A 25,969-nucleotide genomic window follows, 5' to 3' on the forward strand; every position below is an offset into this window, starting at 1 on the left:
GGCCATGGCCCTAGTAGCCCTAGGCTTATATCCACGCCACTGTACTTACGTATAACCAATTAGCTGGATTATGCATCCTAGTATCCGTTATTGGTCTTCAAAGCATAGTCAATTCCTCCATTAAACAAGAAACCATATCAAGATAACCCATGATATGCCTATAAACCATAATTCCTCATTGGAGATATCATTAAATTTGTAAAGAACAAATAACTGGACAATATCCATGAACTGGTTGGAATACATCAGGAAGAAGGAGGGGTATGTTTGTGGCGGGTGCCGAGGATGCGGAGCTAAAATTCAAGGAGTGTTTGGTTGGTTGGCCGCCACTGCCCACTACGCCAAACTGTAGCGGCACCACAACTTCCAACACACTGTTTGGTTGGTGAGTACTCCGTCCCTTAATATCTGTCGCTGTTGAAGCGTGTTGGTCAAATTTTTTTGAGTTTGACTATATTTGTAGAAAATATTAACAACACTTATATTTTTAAATAAATTTATTATGAAAATCTATCTAATCGATACTAATATGTATCATAAATATTAATATTTTTTATATATATTTGGTCAAAGTTGATTATATTTGAATTCTCGGGAAGTGAGAACGACAGATGAGGGAGTAGTCTACAACAATCACAATAGTTTCTATTTGACTTTGACGACGCGTTTGTAGCCTGAAAATTTGCTACCGCAGCTTGGCGACGTAATGTCCGGTGGGCATCCAAACATTCTCTCAACGCCACCCTTGCAATGGGGAAATGAATCGGATTGGGTAAGAAAGTTGTGGCGTGCCGCAACATACTAACAAACCAAGCAACATCTAGACTTCTGCAACGATGTTAAATTGAGGGTGTGTTTGGCAGAGCTCCCATAGCTGATTTTTTGCTGAATCCAGCAGAAGCTCTACCAAATAGTTTTTCAGAGAGAGGTAATTCTTTACTGATTCTGTGAAGTGATTCTCTGAAATAAACTAAGAGGCTGAGAGTGGAAAAAAATAGCTTCCTTGATTCTGTGAAGTGATTCTCCATCCTGATCTAGTCATAGACACATATCTTTGCACGTACGCGTACTCAAATATGAGTCCTGTTCCCATCTTTAAATTTGACTAAACGTGCATAAACTCATTCATAATTTTTTTAAGCAAAAACTCGTTCATAATCTTTTTGAAGCAAAAACTCATTCATAATGGCGTTCAATCTGAAGCATGAAAAAGTTTTGCATGTGGTAGAAAACGTATCCATGGTCGTATATACACAAATCTCTGTTACGGGGCATATCGCTTTTCTGACAACATTAATCGCGACCGTCCCTTCCAATCTGAGACACCACAACCAGAGAGGGAGCCGCTCAATCAGGCCTCTTGTCAGTCTCAGTCCGCGAGCAACGAAGACCGGAACACACCCCAAAAACCCCCGGTGCCGCCGGTGTACGGCCTCCAGTCTCCCACTCCTCAACTCCCCGGTCTCCGTGCTGCTGCCGCGGAACCACGGCCGGCGAGATGGCCCCCTGCCGGCGGCCCTCCCACCTCCTCGCGCTCCCGCTCCTGCTGCTGCCGCTCCTCCTCGCGCAGGTATAGCCCCTGTATCGGCCGATATCTCCGATCCGCTGGCTGGATCTGATCATTCCGCGGGTTCCTGACGGTGTTGGATTTTCCCTCTCTCTTGCCCCCCTCGTCGCAGCAGGCGCCGTCCCTGGAGGCGGCCGAGTCCACGCCGGGGACCCGGACGCGCAAGATCGGCGGCTCGGGCGCGTCCTCCGTGTTCTCGCTCTTCAACCTCAAGGCCAAGAGCAAGTTCTGGACCGAGTCCGTCATCCGCACAGGTCCGCTTCCTTTGATTACCTTCTTCTTTCTTATTAATTGCCGTCTTTGGCGATTCCTGTTCGTTTTGTTCTTTTTTGTTCTGCTGTTGATAGCACACTTACGGGTTGTTTTGATTTCCTTTTGCAGAGTTCGATGACTTGGAAAGTTCGGCGTCGCGGGACTCTAGCAACAAGGGGATGCTCAACTTCACAAGAGCTGGTAGTTCCTTGTGTCTTTCTACACTCCTGGGACTATACAATGTAGGGCACATTTCAAACATGCTCAACTGAAATTGTGAACAAAATATGGTGTTTGGTACTTTCTGCTCTGCCAAAGCCTCTGCGATGAAACTGCCTTTTCCTTTTGGCTGTTGCCATTCTGTGTGATACTGGTAATTTGAAATTGTTGTTTAAACTGATATTTCTGTTTGCCTATGGGGCTCTTGCCATTCCTTATGTTAGAGTGCTGACATAGCTATGCAGTGGACTTTATCAGTGCATAATGCCACTTGCTGACTTGATCCCGCATGTCAGCTGTATCTCGTGAATTGTGTTTATGTCATGAGCTCCTCCGTTTTCCTTATGGGAATGTGGTGGATATGAAATCTCAAGATCAAATGAAAGCTATGGATAGAGAATTAGGTTTCATTGTCCCTACAAAGGCCATGGCCATAATGCTGCATCGGATGAACTAGTGCAGAGATTGAAAATTTGATTCCAGATTAGCAACCTTTCTATATGCATGTGCTTATTGATTCAATTTCGTTCGACTTTTTTCTTGGCTACCTGGAGATAGGAATTTAGACCTATGACAAGTTTTGCATTTTATTTAGACAAAAATCACAGAAGAGTATGCAGGATATGTGATCGATGATAAGGGGAACTGCAATAGTGCAATATCAACAAACTCATCATGTCTATAATTTCCATAACATGTTATTGCAGCGATTTTATTTTTATTTGTACATACATAACTTCATACTTTTATAGCATTAGTTCCTCATAGGAGCTATATTTTTGATAGTTAATTTTCCTTGTGTTTGGAGAAGTGATTTTAGTTTCAACCACGGCTAATTAGATTATGCATGTGGATCTTAAAACAAGGGACATCAACCGAAATATGGTTAATATGAGCTAAGGTTGTGTGCTTATCTAAGAAGCATGGATCTTTTCACTACTAAATTTCTTCTTTTCTTGTATTGAGGTAATATTGCAAGCTATATGAACTTGGCGGAGGTTGATTCCATATATCTTCCAATCCCTGTGAACTTCATCTTTATTGGATTTGATGGAAAAGGAGGGCACGGTAAATTATCGATACACAATCACATGAGTTTATGGTTGATTTGTTCATAAGAAGTATTAACAGTTTTTCTATTTTGTTAGAGTTTAAGTTGGGGCCTGAAGAATTGGAGCGCTGGTTTACAAAAATAGATCACATATTTGAATACACAAGAATCCCTCCAGTTGGTGAAGTTCTTACCCCGTTCTATAAGACTACTGTTAAGAAGCTTCGGCAGTATGACCTTCCTTTAGTCAGCAATGTGAACCACAAGTAAGGCCTGGCAATTCAATATTTCTGTAATTAGGCTATGGTATGCTTCCACAAGAATGAATTCCTATGCTCTTCCTCAGTTTTCTTTATGATGCAGTTTTTCCGTGCATGCGATACACATGGGAGAAGATGTCTTATCTGTTTTTGAACATGCTATCAAAGTTCTTTCCCGTAGAGAAGATCTTGCGGACTCCAGGTATGATGTTCTTGACAACATTTTGATTTTGCTCATCCACCAATCTGGATGATATTTCATTAGTACTGTAGCACATAAAAAATGCAGGAGCAATCATACCACAAAAATAGCTTAAGAACCTTAATATTGTCCTTCTGTTGCTTGTCAATTAAAAAAGAGTCTTTGAAAGAATAAATGGTTACATATTTATATGTATTGACATTTTCTCTGTACATGTTTCCTTTTCATTGCCTCGTTGCACACATGACTTGTATAGTGCTATGTAACTTATACCAGTGATGCGTTTGTGGTTCCTTTCTTTTTTCATATATCCCCTTCGTTCAGATACATGTGAAGTTTTAGAAAGTTTGCAGTCAGACCTCTATATCTATCAACACTAATCTAAAAAGAACTGTTTGGGTTGGTCATACGGAAATAGCATAATCAGATTTATCATGAAAAATATTTATATAATAGAGTAATTTACAAATTTACTCTCATTTTCATTTAAAAAGTAGTTGTTGAAGTTGCATATTGGAGACCGTGTCCAGTACGTTATAGACATCTGCCACACCTGCACCGTTATCGTGTTAACTGCTTATCTGTGCTGCTGTTTGATACTTCTATGACGCTACCATGCGTTTACCAGAACTTCCACTACCATTGATACTTACCTCTTTTTTCTTCTATGTTGCACAGAGAAAATGAAGAGGGAACTTTGCAAGTGGACAGTGCTCAAATGGAACATATATTTTCGACTCTTGTTGATCACCTTCAGATACAAGAAGCTTACAATATCTTCATTCTTAACCCGAAGCCCATTAGTAAGAGTATCAATTATGGTTATCGGTGAGTCTGTGAATCCTTCTATCATTTGTAACTAATTTAATAGGATACTGTATAAAAGATGCACGTGTTTATATTTAGTGTGCTGTGTGCATCATTCTCATAAAAACAGGAAGACCTTCATTTTTCTGGTAACTTTTGATAGCATGAACAAGTTGTCTTTTTTGTTGTGCTGCAACCTGTTCTAAGGGGGTGTTTGGGAACACCCTGTTAAATTTTAACACCTGTCACATCGGATGTTTGGATGCTAATTATGAGTATTAAACATAGGCTAATTACAAAACTAATTGCACAGATGGAGTATAATTCGCGAGACGAATCTATTAAGCCTAATTAGTCCATGATTTGACAATGTGGTGCTACAGTAACCATTTGCTAATGATGGATCAATTAGGCTTAATAGATTCGTCTCGCGAATTAGCACAGGGTTCTGCAATTAGTTTTATAATTAGCTCATGTTTAGTTCTTCTAATTAGCATCCGAACATCCGATGTGACACTATTAAAGTTTAGCACCTCGTATCCAAACACCCCCTAAATATATTTGGAATTCAATCTACACTACTTTTTAAATTTAATGCCAGATCAAGTCATTTTACTCAAAATATTTGTAAAAAAATAGCATAAAAATTTGAACGAGTGAGCTAGGATCTGCTAGATTAAGTTGTTTCTCTGCAAAAGAGTAGGATGCCTGGAATCTAGATGGGGATGGCACATCACAATAGAAAGCACTATTTTAAAGAGTTTGTTACTAAACTTATTGCACTTGTCTTCCCTATAACTCTGTTGCTGGAATGCCTCTATTAGCGTTGAGTTTATCTTTTAAGTTACAATCCTTCGTTATACGAGGAACCGATTTTGAAAATTTTGCACACATAAATTGAAATATTTTCTAGTTGAATGGCATCAGTGCATATGTTAGTCCCAAACTGTTTTGTTATTAGTCTTAAAGAAGTCACTTTGACTAAGTGATGTACTTTTTTTTTCTTCGTAGATTGTTGTATCTTGTGTAGACACAATGGTCCTCCTACGAGACAAGTTGTGCAATGAAATAACTTTTTTTTTATATATGAGAGTAAAAATGGCCACTTTTTATTTTGATGTGCTACCATATCATGCCAGCAACAGCTGTTTTGTATTTGACCTACTTCCTAAGACTTTGAAATTCAGAGTACTTGTCATAATTATAGTCCATAATGAATTCAAAATGTGTTTTTAATTCTCGTGACCGTTATAAGTAAGTTGGATACCACCTCAATTATCAATATTTTTATTTTTGTAGTATCACGCCTAATTGGAACTTGCTACAGTAGTTTACTTTTTCCATGGTCCATTCTCAGATACGTGATCTAATTAAATCATTTGGCCAAACTTCCATAACATTTTTTTTTATCAGAACACATTTCCATAAGTTTGAACAGTATGGAATTTAAAATGATCATTGGTGGCTGCACGAAATTGTTAGAAAAAAGTTGACCATAGGCAGAAGATGTCACCCTGGCTTTGTCTTATGAGAGGGATGCAAACCATTTTGGGAGGTATGCGTGAGACCTGTGAGGGTGGGTTTGAGCTTGGATAAGTGACCTCTCATCTGGAATCTCTACCTACTAAGGTCCTGTTTGGCATGGCTCCAACTCCAAACTCCAGTCCAGAGTTAAGTGGAGCCAGCCAAACACCCTAACTCCACCATTTTGTGGAGCAGCCCAACTCCATGGAGTTGGTGGTGTGTTGCCGCCGCCCGGCCACACGCGCGACCTGCGCCCAGCCACCGTTCTGCCGACGCCTGGCCCCGCGCGCGTTTGTCGCCCACCAGTGCGCCATCGCAGCTCAGCCCCGTGCGCGTCCTCCGCCAGGCCAGCGCGCCGCTGCCACCCAGCCCGCGCGTGTCCTTCGCCCGGCAACGCGTCGCTGCCGCCGCCTCCGACTGGACTTAGGAGCCGGCACGGGACGAGCCTGTAGGCAAGGGTGCCGGTGGGGGACCCTGGCTTGGGGACTGGCACATGGCCATGGCGGTGGGCCAACAAGGCAGACAGTGTCCATGGGATGGAGAAGATGGGGATGGGTGGGGATTTTTTTTTCTTTTTTTTCCAAAGAACGGGGATTGAGAGACTTACAACTGGGACCCACATGGAGGGACAAGAATAGCAATCCAGTCTCAAAACTCTATTTTCTGGAGCTGCGGGCACCCTGCTAGACAAACACTATATCTAGACTGCTCCAAGTTGGAGCAGAAAACTGTGGAGTTGGAGCCATACCAAACAGAGCCTAAGCTATTGCTTGGTTTGAAACGAAAATTATTATAATTTTACTGCCAAGTTACTGCCCTTATATTATAATTTTTCATTAACACATTGTTATAAAATTAGCGTTCAGTTGTACCCTGTAGACTGGCAAAAGTCTAGAACTTCGTTTGTCTGAGAACGGACTAAATAAAGTATAGTACCGAATCTGTAGCTTTGAATTGGAAAATCTTGCATCAGTACAAATAATCTGGTAGAACCATAGGCTGTCCCGTATTTATGCTAGAAAGGCATGAATCCAAAATTTGCTAGAAATGGTGCTCTGCTGTTTGGTTTCCTTGATTTGTACCTTTTGTTTCTTCTGCGATCTCTGTTTGTTTTCTTGATTTAGCATATCCAAATCCTGGTTTCCAGATGGAGAAAAGTAAATGCTAAAAATATGTCAAATTTGCACACAGTGTTGTGCATAGTTTTTTTGTTTTTTTTCCCAGTGTTTTTCCATCATTCAAGTGTACTATTGCATTTTTGGCAAATAATAGAACATTGATTAACTGTTTCTTTCATTTGCTTATTTATGTGCCATCTGTTGTTAATAGGAAAGGATTCTCTGAGGCTGAGATCAGCTTGCTCAGGGAGGTAAGCTTGGCATCCTGTCATTTGATGAATATTATTATGATTATTATCTTCTTACTTTGATAAATATCTCAGGTTTATGATATTTCTTGCACATGAAAGATCTTTGGTGCAATGAAACTTTAAAAATGATGTTTAAACAATATCTAGTCTATTTTCTTAGGGAAACAGAACCCTAATTTTAGCCAACTTGGGCCTGGCCTGACTCTGTGAACACAGCTCATGTTGCTGTTCCAGAAAGCAGCTATTGTAGTCTGTGTGGTACCTTCTTCTTAGCCTTTTTAGTCTGTAGAGTACCTGCTGTAATTCCTTAGGGAAGAGGTAGAGTAGGAAAAGGAAGTTGATGGGCGGCTAAGAAGAGAAGGAAGAGAAAGAAGAAGAAAGAGACGAAAACAACATGTTCTCCCTTGAATTTTAGCTAGATTTATTGTGCCAGTATGTAAACTTTGAGATTGCTACTTTGCTCTGTTTCCTTGATATGTTTCGTTTTAGGGTGAGTCTTGTTGCGACGCTGTGCTAAAAGCCATGTCCGTATACTGTCTTTCCTTTGGGGTTTTTTTTAGTCCTACTGCCGCAACTCCAAAAATCTATGCAAAGCCGCATGGATTGGTTTGTGAATGCTACATCGTGAAGCTGGTATCTCCATCTTATTTTTCGTTTCCTATAAAGCTGTGCCAACTCTCTTGCTTTAAAACTTTGAAATTAGAAGACTCGATATGTGGTGCAAACATGAGGTATTGCAACAGCAGTTTCTTGGAAAAAGAAGAGCATAACAAATTGATTGTATTGGATAAATCGGTATAGGTTACTGTTTACACTTTTATAATATGCTGTTTGTAGTGTGGCGTTGACAGTGGTGTTTTTTGTTCACTTCTTTTTTTTTCTTCAAATGGCAATTTAAGGAAAACGACTAAAGCTGTATTCTAGTGGACCATGATGTTTTAGTGGTTTCTTTTCAGAATAAGACCCTGCAAGCTCGGATACTCCAATCTAAAAGAGACGAGAAACTCTTTCTTGGTAAATATTATCTTTCCTATTTATATTCTCATTTCTGAATTTGCGTGACATTATATGGAATTATGAATGCAACTACTATGTTCGCTCGTATATGAATCGATAAAAAAAATGTATATGTGTAGTGGATTAGGACATTTCACCTTAAGTTGGGGGGATGCTGCTGCAATATAAAGAAATAGGTTCGACAACTATGGATTTCTCTGTTTATCTCCCTTATAGGGAATGTACTTTCAAGTGTCAAGATCTAAGTAAACCGATTTGGTAGTGTTGAGTTGTCTCTATTGGCAGTGTCATGATTATCCTATTTCCTTTGTAACCTTGCTTACTTGAAAATTTACGTCCTTTGTTGTGAGACCTTAACATCTGTACATGTTTTTTTTGGACTCATATGATGTCAAGTGCATCTTTCTGTAGAGTGGAAAAAATTACATTTTTATCCACTTGTCTGCAGTAAACATTACATGGAATGTGCTCCACATTTGCTTCATGAAAAGGGGACAACCTTTGTGCTGTGTGTCCAATATTTTTTTACATGTAGGACTGTAGGTTCTATGCTAGTTTCAACATTGATAAAAATAGTCTTCTGAAGGTCTTGGATTAGCTAATTTTTGGCCTCAATTGCATGCTAATGGCATGCAATAATGTTTGTGTTATTGTGTAAATTGGACTCATTCAAATATTGCATATCGTGCCTCCACCTGAGAATGTTGCATTTAGTCAAATTTTATATATTGTGCGGTAACAATTCAATGCACGTAAAACAAAGTCGTTTTGCAGGTAAAGCCCACCATGAAAACAATAGCTTTACTTGCAGCAGTTGCTTTAACCTTTTTTCCCCTAGTAAGAAGTTGCTTTAACCCTTTTCTTTTCCCTAGTTATACTTATTTGCATCTCTGTATTAAGCAGATATCGAGAAGGGAGTCAATAGAAAGCCCTTATATGAAAGTCATCCTCTATCATCATTTTCTTGGGCTACAACTGACAGTATGGATATGGTATGTCTGGACTTTCTTGTACCTGCAAAAACAACTGTTTATCAGTTCAGTTCATTCAACTCATCAAACATCATCGATATGCTTTTCATGAATTGTTGAATACTTGGCCTTTTGACCTTAGTAGATTGTTAGATTGCAATTGGTTTATTTCACTTGACACTTGCTTTGTAATTTGAAGCAATTGCGTGAAGGCAAACATCACCTTTGAGGCCCTTGATAATGTTATGTTAGATATCGAAAAACTTAATGGAGTGCTTTACATATCTTGTACAGGGGGATTGGTCAAAGAAATGCAAGGAAGCATTAAACAAGTTTGAGCTGCTGAAGGAAGGGAAGAGTAAAGATGACATTGTTTATGACAAAGCCGTCCAGGTGGCAAACTTATATGGAGTACTAAATTAAAGTTCTTTCCATATTTGTACCTAACAATGCATATTCTTAATTAGATATTACATGGCACAAAGGATGAGATGCACGACATTTTAGAAAACGCACTCAAGTCTAGTGGTTTAAAGGGTCTACATGCTGAATGCCTTACAGATATATGGATAGGCAGAGAAAGGTATGCTATGACTTTTTTGTGTATGTCCGTGCAAATTTAGGTTAGAGTGGGCCATTCTTCTAATCAGAGCTTTATTTTCAGGTTTGCTTTTGTTGATCTGAGTGCAGGGCCATTTGCTTGGGGCCCTTCTGTTGGTGGTGATGGTGTTCGTACAGAACTTAGTCTGCCAAACGTTGCAAAGACAGTTGGGGCTGTTGCAGGTCATCTTCTACCATAAGCTTTTTCTTATATATTCCTTTTCAGTTATTATCTATTATTTTTTAAGGGAATTATTATCTAACGTTGTACTCTTCCTGATGCTGGTGTACTTTGTCTTTGTTCTGTCTGTCAAGTATTTCAAATAATAAATTCTCTCATTGGTTTCCTAAGCAGCTAGCATGTTCTGTAATGCATCTGCATTCTTCACATGCAGTTTTCACCTGATCGTTTTTGTTAACCTGGGGTCTCTGTATGCATTCTATGTCTTCATACCTTTATATGAATTGGAAATTATTTTTAGGTAATTGTTAGCTTGTTTTGTTTGTTTTATAGTTGCTGCATCCTTCTGCTAAAATTTTTGGTAATTGGCGGCTCGACATTTGTGAGGGTTCAAACAGTCATGGGGTTGCAAAACACTATATACTGAATCCCTGCACTTATGGAAATTTTGAACATGACATATGGGTTCAGTTTTTGTGGTAGCAAGGGCATGTTTTGATTAGAACATGTTTTTATCCTTACACTGTTGAACTAGTATCATTGCTATTAATTAGAAAAAATTCCATAAGTGCTCTATAACCTCCTGGAGAAGAACTTTTTGTTGGCCAGCAGCAGGTAAGCTCCCTGAGCTCATCCTCCCACAGCACACTCACACTAGTCTAGAGGTTGAAGATGAGAGCACAGCACACACAAACACACTCAATTGTTGCTGCTGAACTGAACTGGGAGCTGCAGCTGCTCCTCTACTATATAGCACCAATAGTCAACTTAGAGTACAAACTACAATGAGTAGAACTACCAACTATCTACCAACTACTAGTACTATACAATGGCAGGACATACTGTCCATCTACTCTGCCATACACGGCAGGCAGGAGCTCACCTGCTCCATTGACTTACAGCAAAAGAACAAGCAAAAGAGAAGAGCAAATCAAGAGCTAAACAATTACCCAACACTTTTGATGGGTTTGTCACGTCTCCTTTCAATATTGTAAAGATGTAACCCAAACATGACGAGTTTGTTATGGTACTTTTATGCCTAAACTCTTGTACCACATAATGCTTGATGTTGCAAACATAACAGTTCTATTGAATCTTTTGAAAGTAGCTAGTAAAAGCCAACCTGAGCTTGTTTGTGCATCATGAAGTGACTGTTGCTGATCATATGCAGAAGTTACTGAAGAAGAAGCTGAAGAAAAATTGCAAGACACAATCAAAGAGAGATTTTCATCGTTTGGGGAGGTATGCTGCATTTTTCTAGAGGCACTCTGTATCATCTTTTAGTGAGCTTTGGGAGCAGAAGAGGATGGAGAGTGGGTATAAAAATTAGGAGTCTGTGAATTATTATTAATTTTCTTTTGCTTTCTGTGTGGTGCTAAATAGTTGAGCCAGTGGAGCTGATGTTTCACTTAGGGTGGTCCAATAAGCCATTCAAGCTCCATATCACTGGCAGACTATTAACTCAACTTTCACGAGTCAACAGTCATTGATCAACATCTCTTGTGTTTTCTGTACATATGATTTACTCTTGCCTCTCAACACCTTTTCCTTCTATTTTTTTGTATGTATTGTTGCCATACCTTGAAGTGACATTTGATTTGTGTGTTAAATTCCATTTTATTTTTTTGGTTCAGGATTACCATGCTGTGGATATCTTATTGGCAGAGATTGATGTGTATGAACTTTTTGCTTTCAAGCATTGTGTTGGAAGAAGGGTGCAACTTTCCCTTTGCAAAGGTACATGATGATGATAGATTCAGTTATTTTTCTGAACTATTCTACATAGTGGCAGGCTTGTAGTTGAATACTTGAATTATTCTGAGTTATGCAATCATGCTATTGCAGTATTGCTTAATGTTGTGTATTTATGCTACTCCTTTTGTTCTTTGGTTCGAACAAAAGAAAGAAAATGCCTCAATATGTAACAGTATATACTAAGCTTCTAAATATTGTAATCACTAAATAATACTGATACGACATATCATTTCATTTTCATACTGGCGCATATTGGCTAACTTTGACCGGCATATCACCCAATATGCACCAGATATAGGTTTCTAATATTGTCCTCACAAGGAAATTCAATTACCAATTAAATAGGGATATAATAAATAGAGATGAAGTGGAAGTTAGATAAAGATGCTAACTCAATTTGGAATAGATCTTATTGTATCACGTCTGTGGCAAAAGAAGTCTTAGGTGAGTGGAGAGGACAGACTGACCTATCCATGCACTGGATAATAACAAGATGATTATGAAAGTAACACCCAATCTCTGAACTTATGCATACTGATCTTTTTTTTGGTTCTCAACTAAATAAAGTTTTTCTATGCGACCTTAACTGTAAAATGTTTAAACCTCTGTCTTCCATAGGGGATGAAATGCACTTGTGGAGTTTGGCTGGGGCTCGAGGAATTTCTCATCTCCTCGCCCTCATGCCATAGGTTGTCCTTTGTAGATGCTTCTTCTGTTCAAGTTTAGGTCAGGTCTGGCTAGAAAAAGGAAGTGTAACAGAATTCTTTAGTGTGGTGGTCTTCAGGTTTTCTCTAAAACCTGTGTAAGTTTGTTTGGGTTCTATACCCCTTTTCCTTCTTAATATATTGATACGCAGCTCTCCTGCGTGTTCGAGAGAAAAAATGTTTAAATCTGACCACTAATGTAAGAAAAATATACATGGATGGACCACTGAAATAATGTCATTATATTTGTCTTGGAAAGTATTTCCTAATATGTAGTTCTCATAATTTAAATTGTATATTGTGATAAAACACCATATTGAAGTCTTGAATTTTAGGGAGTAATGTAATAAGAAGATTTACTGCAAAGTTAAAATACAAGTTACTTGTACGTTTTGCTTACCATGGTTGCTTTTAGGGTTAGATAACTTTATACACATGACTTCAAAGCTACATTTTAACCTTGCAAATAATCGAACGGAATTTAATATAACTTCCTAATCTGGTATGAGAACACATCACCTGGTATTTGGTGCATCAGATGATTTAAATGAGATGTTATGGAATCAGTATCTTGAATATCTTGCATATCTCACCTGATCAATCATTTTGATATGTGATATTTGCAGAGCTGTTATGATAATGTCTGCTTTTGTTTTTCCCCTCTTTCCTCCTACATGCTGCTATTTTGCTGTTTCAATGTTGATATGGCATCACCTAGGTGTTGAGAAGAGGGTTGGTTGCCATGTCGCACCTTTCTGCCTTACGAATATTGCATTCACCCGTTTGCGTCCAGAGGCTTAATATTTTGTTGCATGCAGAACTTGATGAGAGGATGCGTGACCTGAAAAATGAATTGGAGGGCTACAATACTGGAGATTCTGATGAAATTAACAAGAAGAAAGCTCTTGATGCACTGAAGAGGATGGAAAACTGGAATTTATTTAGAGATACTAAAGAGGTCAGGCCTGCATTGAAAACTGGAAAGCAGATTCCAAAATCAGCACATTTTCTCTAATAAGCTGCTCATTTAAAAATAACCTGTAGCTATTAATCAACAAATTTCTAATAACGAAGTTCAACCTTTTGATGCCAGGAACATCATAGTTACACAGTTGCTCATGATTCATTTCTTGCACAACTTGGAGCTATGTTATGGGGTTCTATGAGGCATGTTATTGCTCCTTCTGTTTCTCATAGAGCACACCATTACTACGAGAAGTTATCGTTTCAGCTGTACTTTGTGACACAAGAGGTAAATTTCCTGTTGCCTATATTTGTATACTCTAAACCTACATCCTCACATTGGTTCTTTTCTCTTTCCCCCTTCTCTTTTTACAGAAAGTCAGAAGTATAAAGCAGTTACCTGTTAATGTAAAATCCATCACAGAGAGCCTGAATTCTGTGTTATTACGGCATCAGAAATCAATGTTCAGCCAACACATGTATGACCTCATTTCCTCGATCTGAATCTGTTGTCGTATTATTTGTAATTTGTCAATCAACAATTGTTAACAAAGAACATCTAATAAGAATAATAACATGGAGATACAAAATACAAGAGGATTCAAAATAACCAAAATGGAAACTATGCATCAAAGTTTACGTATCAAGCTAGCTATTGTTTTTTGACTTTTTAAATTCTAACTGCTCACTTGGAGCGAATCACCAAACCTGATTATATTAACACTCTTGTGAGAATTAGAAATGACCTCTGGGCCCCTCCTATATCCCCTTGATTCAGATCTGTGAGATGTTTGATGCATATTTTCTCAATGTCCAAATAAGCCTGTTTAATGCATATTTTCCTTCATTTATTCAAGGATGCCAAACTTGCCCCATCCAATCAGCTACTAAGTATGTTTTATACAATCAAATCATTTAGGACCTTGAGTTTTCCCTCTGCAATTATAATTTTTGTAGAATGGTAGAAGTGATCAGTGGTAAGAGTTTATTTGTTTTCCTTATAAACTACATGCGGTGCTTTCCTTTTGCTTGCCTATGTGATTCTACAAGTAATTTTCTTTTGCTGCTATTTTCCCCCTTTGGGTGGCTATCATTATAATACTGCCCTTTACATGAATAACAGCACACTCTTCTTTTGAGTCGTGTTAATTTTATGAGTTGTGATTGTACATAGTCTTAAAATCAAAGCCGACACAAAACGGTTCTCTTTTTGCTTGAACGCAAAATGGTTCCCCCTTTTTCCAAGTAAAAACTAGGCATAAACAGTCATCTTTTGTCTCTTGAAATTTTGGTACAGTAGTTTTTGTACACTTGAGGTTTGGTACAGCTGTGTTTAAAGAAGAGGGAGAAATGGGTGGTGTCTGTGCAGTTGGGGGTTATGGGTCAAAAAACTTTCCTACTGGTTTGCCAAAAAATGCTTTGCTTTCAATCCCTGCTTATAGGTTAGTCTATTGCTAAAATTGTCTATCTTTGCTTGGTGTGCTGATGACTTTCTAGACATCCACTGAAACTATCTTGAATAAAGTTTGCAAAGACTAAAGCTTATTGTAAGTTTGAACGAAGTTTGTTAATAATTTTTCTAGTACTAAGGTGTTTAAATTATTATATTTTGCATGTCAATACTTAGGCTGTCATTGTCAGAGGAGCCAGCATTGATGATGGCGTTTTCGATGGCACGTCGTGCAGCTGCAGTGCCACTTCTGTTAGTCAATGGTACCTATAAGTCAACAATTAGTACATACCTCGATTCTGCTATTCTCCAACATCAGCTACAGAGGCTTAGTGAGCATAATTCACTTAAAGGTATATTATGTATTCTCCTTTATGTGCCTTTTGTTCTAAAGGGATTGGAGGTAATTGGTTCTGAATGATTTCATTCAGCTGTTCAGGTAGTTATGGTCTAAAAGTGTGTTCATATAGCTTGATTTTTAGCTGCGCGGCTACAAGTGTCTGACTCGTGAAAACAGGCACACTTGTGTCTGCCTCCAAGTAAACTCAGCAAAATTTCTTCTACCTGGAGTATAATACGGGGCTCAAATCTCCAACCTATCTCCTGGGAGTGGAATATCAGCACTGAGCCAACTGAATACAAGCTTAGACTTGTCTAAAAGGATGCTGTAGACTTGAAAAAAATCCTCATGTCACCACTAAATATACACCAAAGTTACTGTAAACCAAAAAAAAAAAATGAAAATTGTAATATCTGAGAACTGCCAGTTCAACAGGTAAATCTGTGAACTTAACCAGCCGGTTGACCAGGTTCCTGGTCTCCCAATGACTTGTTCCCAGGTGCAAGTCATACATTCGATTTAACCACTATAGAACAACTTAACTTGTGGATTTAATAACAGTATGCAAAGGGCTCATGTGATGGTTGCATTTTATTTTTTGTTTAACACTAAAGTGGAAATGGGCAAGTTCATGAACTGCATGGCTAGCCTTCAAATTTACTGTTCCCACCATTTTCTTAGAATTTAAAAGGGACAAGTCTCTATGATTCCCCTGATTGGAAATAGAAGTCGTTTATAACTTGTGCACAGGAATTAAGAAAGTGCTTTGACCTGGTTGGCTTGAAATTATAGCACATTGGAAAAGGTACCTCATGTATTCCTGATTGCATTTAATTAGCAAGGGCATAAGAGGAAAATATAGGTGACTACTGCCTCAAAGTTTTATAACGACTTACATTTGAAGAATAGAGTCTAAACGATTTGCGTTTGGAATTGAAGGGATTTTGTTGTTGTGTATTTTTATCAGTAGCTAGTTGTTCCTTCCCAGGCCACTGTGTTGTGGTATGATCTGATGAATTATTGTAAGCTACATTTTGTTTCTATATTCAGGGCGGCATTCAAATCACAGGTCAACGTTGGAGGTCCCAATATTCTGGTTCATACATAGTGAACCTCTTTTGCTGGATAAACATTATCAAGCCAAGGCTCTCTCAAACATGGTTCTAGTAGTTCAATCTGATGATGATTCTTGGGAAAGCCACTTGCAGTGCAATGGGAGATCCATCTTATGGGATTTGAGGTAAGATTGCTAATAGACTATGCATAATAAATGAAAGCACAGGTGATAAGATTAAGAGGGAGGCCATGCAGTGGCAGATCATAGGTTCGGGGCCAAAGCCCGTGTTCTGTGACCTAGGTCAAGGGTCCCAAGCATTCTGTTGGCATGCCATAAAAATGTTAGGCTGCTGCCTAATTCTGATCATAATTCTGCTTTGCTAGTTAGTATTGTTATTGTGGTCACAAGGTGGAAAACAGAATTTTTCCATAGTCATGGCACACGTGTGGTCTGGCTATGCATGATTCTTGTGTTTCATCAAGAAAAAAATCAGGACCAATCTTATATTTCTTTGAAGCTCATAGTTGCTAACTTGCTAGTTCTTAGCTTCCTTGATTATTACCTTTGTCGCCTCCTTGTCCCCGGTTCATCAAATGTCTGTAGACCAAATTGCTTTCAAAACATAAATAGTTCCAGTAGAGGGTAAATGACAGACTGAATATTAGTTGCACAATAAACATATGGAAAGCAAAGAAACCTATTTTGCTTGACTGTGACCTAAGTTTGGATTGGCTTGTACTGGGTCGATTTTCTGACTTTGCATTTGCTGCAACAGTATTAATGCAATATAATTTATTGGCAAACAGGAAACCCGTTAAAGCCGCTATTGCTGCAACTGCTGAGTATATATCTGGTCTACTTCCTTCACATTTGGTGTATAGCCATGCTCATGAAACTGCAGTTGAGGTTTGTTTCTCTTTATTGGTTTAACTAGCTCCATCTCCATTCTTTTATTGGTTTTACATCCATGAATTCCATGGCCATAGATCATCTCCCACCATCTCCTTTTGTCTATTTTTGGTTCACGGATAAAGTCCTAAACCACTAAATGGAAAAATGTGTAGGACACTAGGACCTAGTTGAGGCACTGCTCTTCCTAGTACCTAGGTGTCTCCTAGCACCTCTTTTTGAAACAGAGGTCATAGGCAAGGAGGAATCCTTACCATGGAATATATTTAATTTAAGTTATTACTTTATTGTGGAGTTACGTATCAGTTATTTAATTTAGTTTATTTATGAATTTTTTCTGTGCTGTAGTTAGCTGTGAATCTACATTGTTTTATTATTCTTTTATTTGTTTTCCAGGGTAATTCACAAGCACCGTCCTTTTTGCTATTTCCTTCCCCGATCTGGTTATTGAAATTTAGCTGTCCAATCTAACTTATGTTTTTCTTTGTAATTCTAGGACTGGACCTGGTCTGTGGGTTGTAGTCCCTTATCCATCACTTCTCATGGCTGGCAACTTTCGGAGTTCCAGCAAGATGCGATTGGTCGTAACTACATTATTACCTCAGTGGAGGAATCCATACAAATAGTCAATTCAGCAATTCAGCGATTGGTAACAGAGCGGGCTAGTATCCTTATAATTTTCTGTAATTTCTGATCATTCAATTTTTAGGGTGCTTTTGTTTTGTGAATAACCTTATTTTGTAAAGGTATCAGGGACTTGGATTGCCTTATCTGTTTTCCCTTATGAGCTAGTAGAACCTATTTTTTCCTACTTCATTTTTTCTTAAATTTCTATTCCTGAACTGTGTTTTGTAAAAATGATTTGCAAAGAACTGCTATGGGTCTATGCAATTGTTTATTCCAGATTAAATGGTCAATCCCTCAGTTTCACAATTTACTTGGGAGTCACTGTTTCAATTTTTTTTTGTCCATTAATTGTAGCATGTCATTTTATAGAGTAACATCTTGTCATTTCACATTAACTTTTCTTAGTTACATGTCGTTATTTCACATTATTTTTTTCTTAGACTTTATGTGCATGTTTTTTTCTTAGACTTTATGTGCATGTAGCAGCTTAGGACGTGTATTGTCAAACATAAGGATTATTGATTTCCAAACTGTAGGTTTGTAATTGCAAGTTAATTTTCGACAATCTAAAATAGTAACTGTGTAGAGGCATTAGCTAACTTATCTGCAGCAGATATTAGTGTTGAAGTATAAGTCAATTGCCTACATTTCCTTTATCAGTTTATGCTTTTGGGTTGAACTGGGCGGTGCATGCAACTTAATATGGTATTAGAGCCATAGGTCTCGAGTTCGAATCTTAGCGGTCGCAATTAAATAAAATGATTGTAGCCGACAACTATTTCCACATTTGAGGCCTGAGGGTGCCTGCATGTGAGGGCAGGGGCGGAGCCAGAATCATCCTAAAGGGGGTGCTGAGCCTCTTGTAATCAAGCTAACTTCATATTTTATATGTGAATTTTAGAGCTAAAACACTAGTTTTACTTAAGACATACATGGGCTCAGGGGGTGCTGCAGTACCCCCAGCACCCCCTGCAGATCCGCCCCTGCGTGAGGGGGAGTGTTGAAGTATAAGTTAATTGACAACCTGTCCTCATCAGTTGCTTTTGGGTTGAACTGGTCGGTGCACGCAACTCAATAGTTAGAATGTTTTACTGTGTCAAGAGGGTTGTTTGGAAACTGAAGTTTACCTTTGATTCAAGTAGAAAAACGTCCATGATAGTTCAAATATGTTTGCATTGTTTACTCTCAAGAAATACCTTATTTGAAGAACCTTAATGCTTGTTAGCTGAAAAAGGCTTCAAAATTTTCAAGGCTCATGAAAGTGTGATGATTGAGAAGTACAATGCTGTTGTAAGCTTGTGGAGAAGGGTAAGACTTTTTCAGGTTTGCTTTTCTTCTTTTTTTTTTTTTGCATTACAGGGTCTTATGTTTGATATCTATTTAGGTCTCAGCTATGTCCAAAGGATTAAAATATGGTGACGTGGTAAAACTTATGTCGATGCTCGAGGATGCTTCGCATGGGTCAGTAATCCTTGTGCTTTCTGCACGCATATAGTACTTGCAAGTTTTTGTTTTACTTGCATTTCGTTTAGTTTGTGCAGAAGCTTTATGTGTGTTTGAGTTTTTTTTTTTTAAAAAGTAATCGTTTAATGAAATTTTTGCTTATCCTATTGCATACAGTAGTAATTAAACTGAATTTCAAGTTATGCAGGTCTTTTGGGGTTTGTACAGTTTGCTAGGATAAAATAATTATACAGTGCAAACCGTGTTCCTTTATGCTGAGTTCTGTTTCAAGGTTCTGCCTATTTGGTTTCTATATCATAGGAAAATTTCCAACCCATAAAAACCAGTGGTAGAAAAAGGATTGGAGCATTCTATATGCTTTTATGGACGCAGTTACTGTTCATGATGAAAGCGAATAGTATGGAAATCTCTAACATAAGCATGATTGCCTTTTTTACCTGTTGCACTGTTCTTGCATGTTCATTTGCTTGTAAGTGCATATCCAAACATGTGATTTTTTTCCCATTTGAGTTGTTACTTTTATGAAGTACAGTAAATCTGTAAAAATAAATATTAAGAGCAAGCACCAGAACTGGGAGTTATAGGAAGCTTGAATTCTGTAATAAAAAACAGGAGCATTTCCTTTCTGGACATGTTTTCTCTTAATATATTACACTGGTGAATGTAGTTATGTTTTTGACTAGAATATGGGCCCCTGATTCGTTGGACTTGTTTGCCTGACTTATAGTGTTGCGTCTTTCAGATTTTCTAGTGCTGTGAACTCCACCATTTCAAGTCTACACCCTGTCCAATGCACCCGCGAAAGGAAACTCGACGTGCAGCTTGACTTGACAACTCTTCCTGCCTTCCTAGCTGTCTTTTTGTTGCTTTGGTTTCTTCTACGACCAAGGAGGCCAAAGCCTAAGATCAACTGAACACCGGAGTCGGCTCGCCTACGCGACTAATGAGCAGGGTAGAGTTCTTGTGAATATGCACATGGATTACAGGCGATGCTGGAGCATGACAAGGGAATTTCAAGGTTCAAAACACAGAAAACAACTGCAACTGCAAGACATGTACTGCATCAGGGGTTCTGCATCTTACAATATTGCCGCGCTCCCAAGATGTAGCAGGGCTTAATCGTCGCGATTTTATGCTGCGAACGTCAATTTGTTAGTGCTGTAATGTAAGTCATTCAGGCAAACAGAAAGAGACAGAAAGTAGACTGTATCGTAGCAGCATTAACGGCTTAGAAAGAAACGCGTTCTACCATTTTAGAAAATGGAATCAAAATAAAGTGTAACTTGATACGAATAGTACAGTTAGATGTGCTCGGAAGAATGCTGCTTCCGGTGGGAGCACATGCCTATGACACCTAGATTAGCACCGATTCAAGCTCTGGCGTGGTTCCGTCTCGTCTGTTTTGGGCAGGGATGAAAACGGACCATATACGAACAGATGTATATGGATACGAATACAGATAACTTTTTTGTTCCGAATCAAATATGGATACAGATAACTTTTTTTTTCCGAATCAAATATGGATAGGAATAGTGTCAAGATTTATCGAATAATTCAGATAACTTTTTTTTTCCGAATCAAATATGGATACGAATAGCTATTCAAGATTTATCGAATAATTCAGATAACTGTTTTTTCCGAATCAAATATGGATACGAATAGTGTCAAGATTTATCGAATAATGATATTCGTCCTATTCGCATATTAAATATCCAACTTTGAGTATCCAGATTTGGATATATTACGGATATTGAACGTTCAGATTCAGATACGAAGTATCCATTTGAGTATCTCTGTACCACTTTCGTCTCTGGTTGCGTGAGTGGCCAGGTATCTAGCAAAAGAGGTGCAGAGTGGCAATTATAATATTGCTGATTCAACTTGGCTAGACTCGAAAGGTTCCGGGGCAATCATGCATAAGTTAAGGTGATACACTGGCAGTTTAGATTAACCAAAAATTACTGGAAAGGGTATGTGCATGAGCTGAAGATCTTTATTTTTGTTAGATCAAAATAATGTTGCAGTGCTTGTAGGGTCTAGTCTTACCAAAAGTCTCAGCTTCGGTCGCCTCTGCAATGAGCGGCCTATGGACATAGCTGGGTCCACGACCAACCATGATGTGCGTGTAAGGAAAATGGCCGACCATAGTGATCATTTACTAGGAGCCTAGTTTTTTTAAACATCCAATTCAACTTAAAAAGGAGGGTGTCATGGTCCCTTTAGTATGCATCGGCTACTCTCCGTTTAATCATCCGTGATGAGGATACCAACGTGATGGATACACATGAGCCATCCTTGTCACCGAGTTTCAAGTTGTCGTCAACTTAGCTTTCGCATTTGGTTCGCATTCAGTTGACCACCATGTACCCAAATGGTGATATCTCTTTTATACGACATTGAAATGAGACGTTGTTTTCCCCTCTTCCCAAATCCCTGATTTATTCAGCAAATTGGAGACGGTCGTGCTGCAGAGGAAGGGTGCTGTGGCGTAGCAGCTAGCTCGGGGACTCAAATCTACCGCTGACGGTGTTCCTGATGGTGGCATCCTCAAGGTTCAATCCAGCAGGATGGCAGGAGCTCGATCAATCCATTCATCTGTGCGTCTTCAAGCTCTGTTTCTTGAACTGATTGAAGAACAAGTTTGCTTGAGTTTGAGTTTATAGCTTCCGTATTTACTTGGCCATGTTACCTTTGCCTTTGGGGTATGTCAATTGTTTAATTATCAGGAAGAACGACAGATACAAAACTCCTGTGATTTTCTGACACTCACAAAATTGTTAGATAGCTTCAATTTCTGGATAAATGGTTAATTTTTTGTCACTGTTGCTTTGTTGGGCTCTGGATGGTGTTGGCTAAAGGCTCGGGATGGTAGCTTCAAACTATTTCAAACTACTGGATGGTAGCTGCAAATTATCTATCGTATCTAGTTTAATTGAATTTGCATGGTGTGAGCTGATGCACTTGATGGCAGCTGCATCTTGGTCTGTTATAGCTAGTTACAATACAAATAGCATACAAAGATCAAATGCATATTTCATCGCCATGAGATGTGTGCCATTGCATGAATTAAATAGCACACAGATAGTCTATAGACAGTCTAATAGACAAGTCATTATAGAAGTTGTCTTTTATGTTGTCTATGCATGATTTTCAAAGAACTTGCAGATGACAGCCGTCTAAACCATTGAACATGCCCTTAGAAAGCTAATGACGAAAGCTTTCTTTTGGTTCTAGTCATATCTAAGTCTTGTGGATCATTCTGCATAGTCTTGACAAGGTGCTGCGTCACCAGTTTTGGACCATGTCAGGCCTTAAGCCCATGTTGTTGGCCGTCCCTGGTCACCGCCAACCTAGGACGTTCCTTTTCATATAAACTTAGTAGCCATCTGTTGGCGCTTGTTAATGACACCATTTGACCCGTGTTTATCTTTAATATTGGTATACAAATGACACCATTATCATTGACCATACCTGATAATTAGGCCATATTTGCATATACCTTATGTTTTGGAGGATGTTCTCTTTTTGCAGGAAATTGGACTATTTTGGAGCATAAAAGGGGGAGGCCCACCATTCCCCACAAAGATAATGGCTAGAGGACCCAAAAAGGGATTGGGCGATCGCCCCAGGGCCTCCTAATGCCCGTTCGTGCTCAGCTTCCACGAACATTCCTCCAAGAGGACTTAAGGGCTAAGTTTATGAAGATAAGGCAAAAATAATCTCAGGATCAAGATTAAGCAACCAGAAGATTTGGAAGGTTATCAAGTGCCATGCCCACGTACAAGTGAAAAGAAGACTCCAGAACAACAAAGAAGACTTGGAGATAAAGTAGAGCGCGAGAGGATGAAAGGAAGGGCTAGGCCAATCGTCCTGGACCCATCTGAGCCAATCGGCCCAGGCCATTCCTTCGCCCTCTCGACTTTCCATTTTAGCCACGACCTCCTTGGAGTATAAATGCCCACATTCTCCATCCACATGAAGCATCCATTCATCCATTCGCAGCAGAAGCTAAGGAACTCGAGGGACAACCATCGACAGAGATATGATGGTCAATAGTTGTCCAGAGGCTAGATTACGCTAGGCTATAACTGGCATGATCACCCTATGAGGAAGATCCACACCGGAGTCCTGAAGCTAGGAGTCACAAGTCATAAATATGGCCTTGATGGAGATCTTGTGATGAACAATCATTCATGATAAAGTAATAGATGTGTTCTGATTCAGTAATGATCCATATGCCTCCTTTTATGATTTGTACTGCAATGAGTTTGCTTATTCCAATCTATGGCCGTCATAGATTACGTAGGATATTCTTGTAATCGCGGTAACTAGAATTGCATACCCAATCTATCATAACCGCTAGATGTGTGCCTTGCGTTCATGCCCTTAGAGTTCTTGCACTGAATGATAGGATTGTAACAAGGTCTATGGCCTAGTAGGGTACGAGTTTTTGGGAGTGAGGCCGGAGGTGGAGATTTAATGATGCTTTGAATGAGAACCATGTTTTGCTTGCTATGCCAGAACTACAATATATGCTTAGTCTAGGCTTTGCTCTAGATGAGTTACCTTTTGTTATATCTACTCATATTTGTTCATTCATGTTCACAACCATATTGCAATTCAAATCATATTTTCCGATGCTTAGTTAGTTTAGAGCTTGTGACAATGTTTCCACTGATTGATAAACCTTGGAAAATACTCCAAGGGAAAAGGAACAATGATCTGTGCGCTTTGCAGTTCACAAACTGGCGTGCTAACTGCTGTCAACAAGCTTTTCTGGCGCCGCTTCCAGGGAAACTACTGATCAAGTTTTATATTAACCTTTGCATCTGTAGATATTTTCTTCTTCATAATTTTTTTGTATATTTTTGATCTTGTATAGTTCTTATATATGTTTTTATTTTACTAACCCTAATATGAGATGGACTTGTGCCTCTGAAAAAAACAAAAAATTCTTTTCTTTTTGTGCATGAAAAGAAAACTTGCAGGCAAAGTGAGCGAGCAGCTGGAGCATTAGCAATGAATGCCTAAGAACCAGTACTCAGCACCCCGCCAAGAAGCCCAATTTAACTTTAGCCACAAGTAGCGATGGCAGAACAATCTGAATGTAAGATTAGCTAGCTCTACATCCCGGACATAAACGATATGTAGATCCTGAACTTTGCTAAAGTTGAAGGCCCGTTCCAGATCGAGACCTTAATCATCAAGATGGTGCAGCACACTTCGTTCACAGGTAAGGAGGATGCTAACCTCCATTTGCAGTCCTTCCTATAGATATGCAACACCTTCAAGATGGACAACGTCGATGACAATCAGCTATGTGCAAACCTTCAAGATGGACAACGTCGATGACAATCAGCTATGTGCAAGACTTTTTCCGTTCTTGTTGTTGGACAAGGCTTCAATGGTTCTACACTCTGCAATCAACAACAATCAAGAATTGGGAGAGCCTGATGTGAGCACTCATCACCGAATACTACTCACCAAGGAAGAGACAGGTTCTTCGCAACCGGATATCAAGCTTCGCCCAATATTCCACGGAGATCATCGCTGATGCGATCGAGCGCTTCAATGACTAAGTCCTAGCCTCTCCACACCACAAGTATTCAAGAGGGAACCTAGTTATGATGTTCTACGGTGGATTGGCAGCAGCAACATGTGCACTCATTGATGCATCCGCTAGAGGTTCCATTATTGACCTTATTCCCACTCGGGCTACTGCTTTGTTCAAGAAGGTTGCTGAGAATGACGCCTGTGCATCATTGAGACACACTCTAATCATTCTGCCTATGGGCAAGGCAAAGGGCTTGCTAGAAGTGGAGCACAACAAATTCATGTAGGCTAAGGTCAACTCGCTGATGAGGAGACTTGAGAAGTTAGAGATAAGAAGATAGCTGCACAGCTCAGAGAGAACGCTAGCCTGTAGAAAAAAAAGGGAGAGAATAAAGAATAGTAGAGAACTACATCACCATCACCATAGGATGCTGGGAAGAGCAGAAATCTGAAGATCTAGCTATAGGCGATAAATGAAGAGTTTTGCAGGAGGCAACTCAAATTACAACATATGCATAGTCTAGACTGTCCTCTAGATGAGTTACCTCTTGTTTGTATCTACTTATAACTGTTCATTCATGTTCACAATCATCTTACAATTCGAATCATTTTTTTCGATGCTTAGTTATTTTAGAGCTTGTGATCTTATTTTCACGGATTGATAAACCTTAGGGAATACTTTAAGGTAAAAGCTACAATGATCCAAGTGCTTGCAGGTCGTAGAAACTAGAGTTTAGTTTAGTTCTATTTTTCTATTGTGAAACCTATAGCATCCATGGTAACTGTGATGACAAGTCTTTTTGCTATGATCCAAGGCCCATGTTCTTGTTCTTCTTGACTGTGGTGATTAGTCCTTTCGTATTGAGAATTTGAGCTTTATACTCAGATTCATTTCATATATGTTTGCAATTTTAGATAACGTTATTTTACTTTCTTGCTTGTGTTCTTCAATTCGCTTGCAGGGAAAACCTTTTTAGCGAGGTCAATCGAGTTGTGCTTGATTGATAACCAATAGAGCAGCGGTGTAGCAGTTGCAAGGGTTTGAATCGTGTCTGATTAGAAGCCCAGATCATCAAACTCGAGTTCTCCACCATTCAAAATTACCATGGAGCCAGTGCTACATCAAG

The 25,969-nt window shown here is 39.0% G+C and overlaps 1 protein-coding gene across 3 annotated transcripts; it reads left to right on the plus strand.

Moving 5' to 3' along the window:
• Window positions 1-1,341: 1,341 nt before the first annotated feature.
• LOC101776789 lies at window positions 1,342-20,798 on the plus strand. Of its 3 annotated transcripts, none has more exons than XM_004952416.3 (25): window positions 1,345-1,570; window positions 1,680-1,821; window positions 1,949-2,020; window positions 3,005-3,106; window positions 3,187-3,355; window positions 3,453-3,551; window positions 4,230-4,379; window positions 7,212-7,251; window positions 8,208-8,265; window positions 9,172-9,260; window positions 9,534-9,632; window positions 9,707-9,822; window positions 9,904-10,022; window positions 11,192-11,262; window positions 11,655-11,757; window positions 13,298-13,437; window positions 13,573-13,731; window positions 13,818-13,921; window positions 15,070-15,245; window positions 16,283-16,472; window positions 17,096-17,195; window positions 17,695-17,863; window positions 19,051-19,133; window positions 19,210-19,286; window positions 20,032-20,798. In XM_004952416.3, exons 1-25 carry the CDS (start codon window positions 1,499-1,501, stop codon window positions 20,201-20,203), a joined length of 2,871 nt encoding a protein of 956 aa, XP_004952473.1. In that variant the 5' UTR covers window positions 1,345-1,498; the 3' UTR covers window positions 20,204-20,798. The 3 variants fall into 3 exon arrangements, with proteins under 3 accessions (XP_022681612.1, XP_004952473.1, XP_004952474.1); XM_004952417.3 differs by having other exon boundaries at window positions 1,683-1,821; XM_022825877.1 differs by lacking the exons at window positions 19,210-19,286; window positions 20,032-20,798 and having other exon boundaries at window positions 1,342-1,570; window positions 19,033-19,133.
• Window positions 20,799-25,969: the final 5,171 nt, after the last annotated feature.

The sequence above is a fragment of the Setaria italica genome, chromosome I, assembly GCF_000263155.2.
Source record: "Setaria italica strain Yugu1 chromosome I, Setaria_italica_v2.0, whole genome shotgun sequence".
Classification (NCBI taxonomy): Eukaryota; Viridiplantae; Streptophyta; class Magnoliopsida; order Poales; family Poaceae; genus Setaria; species Setaria italica.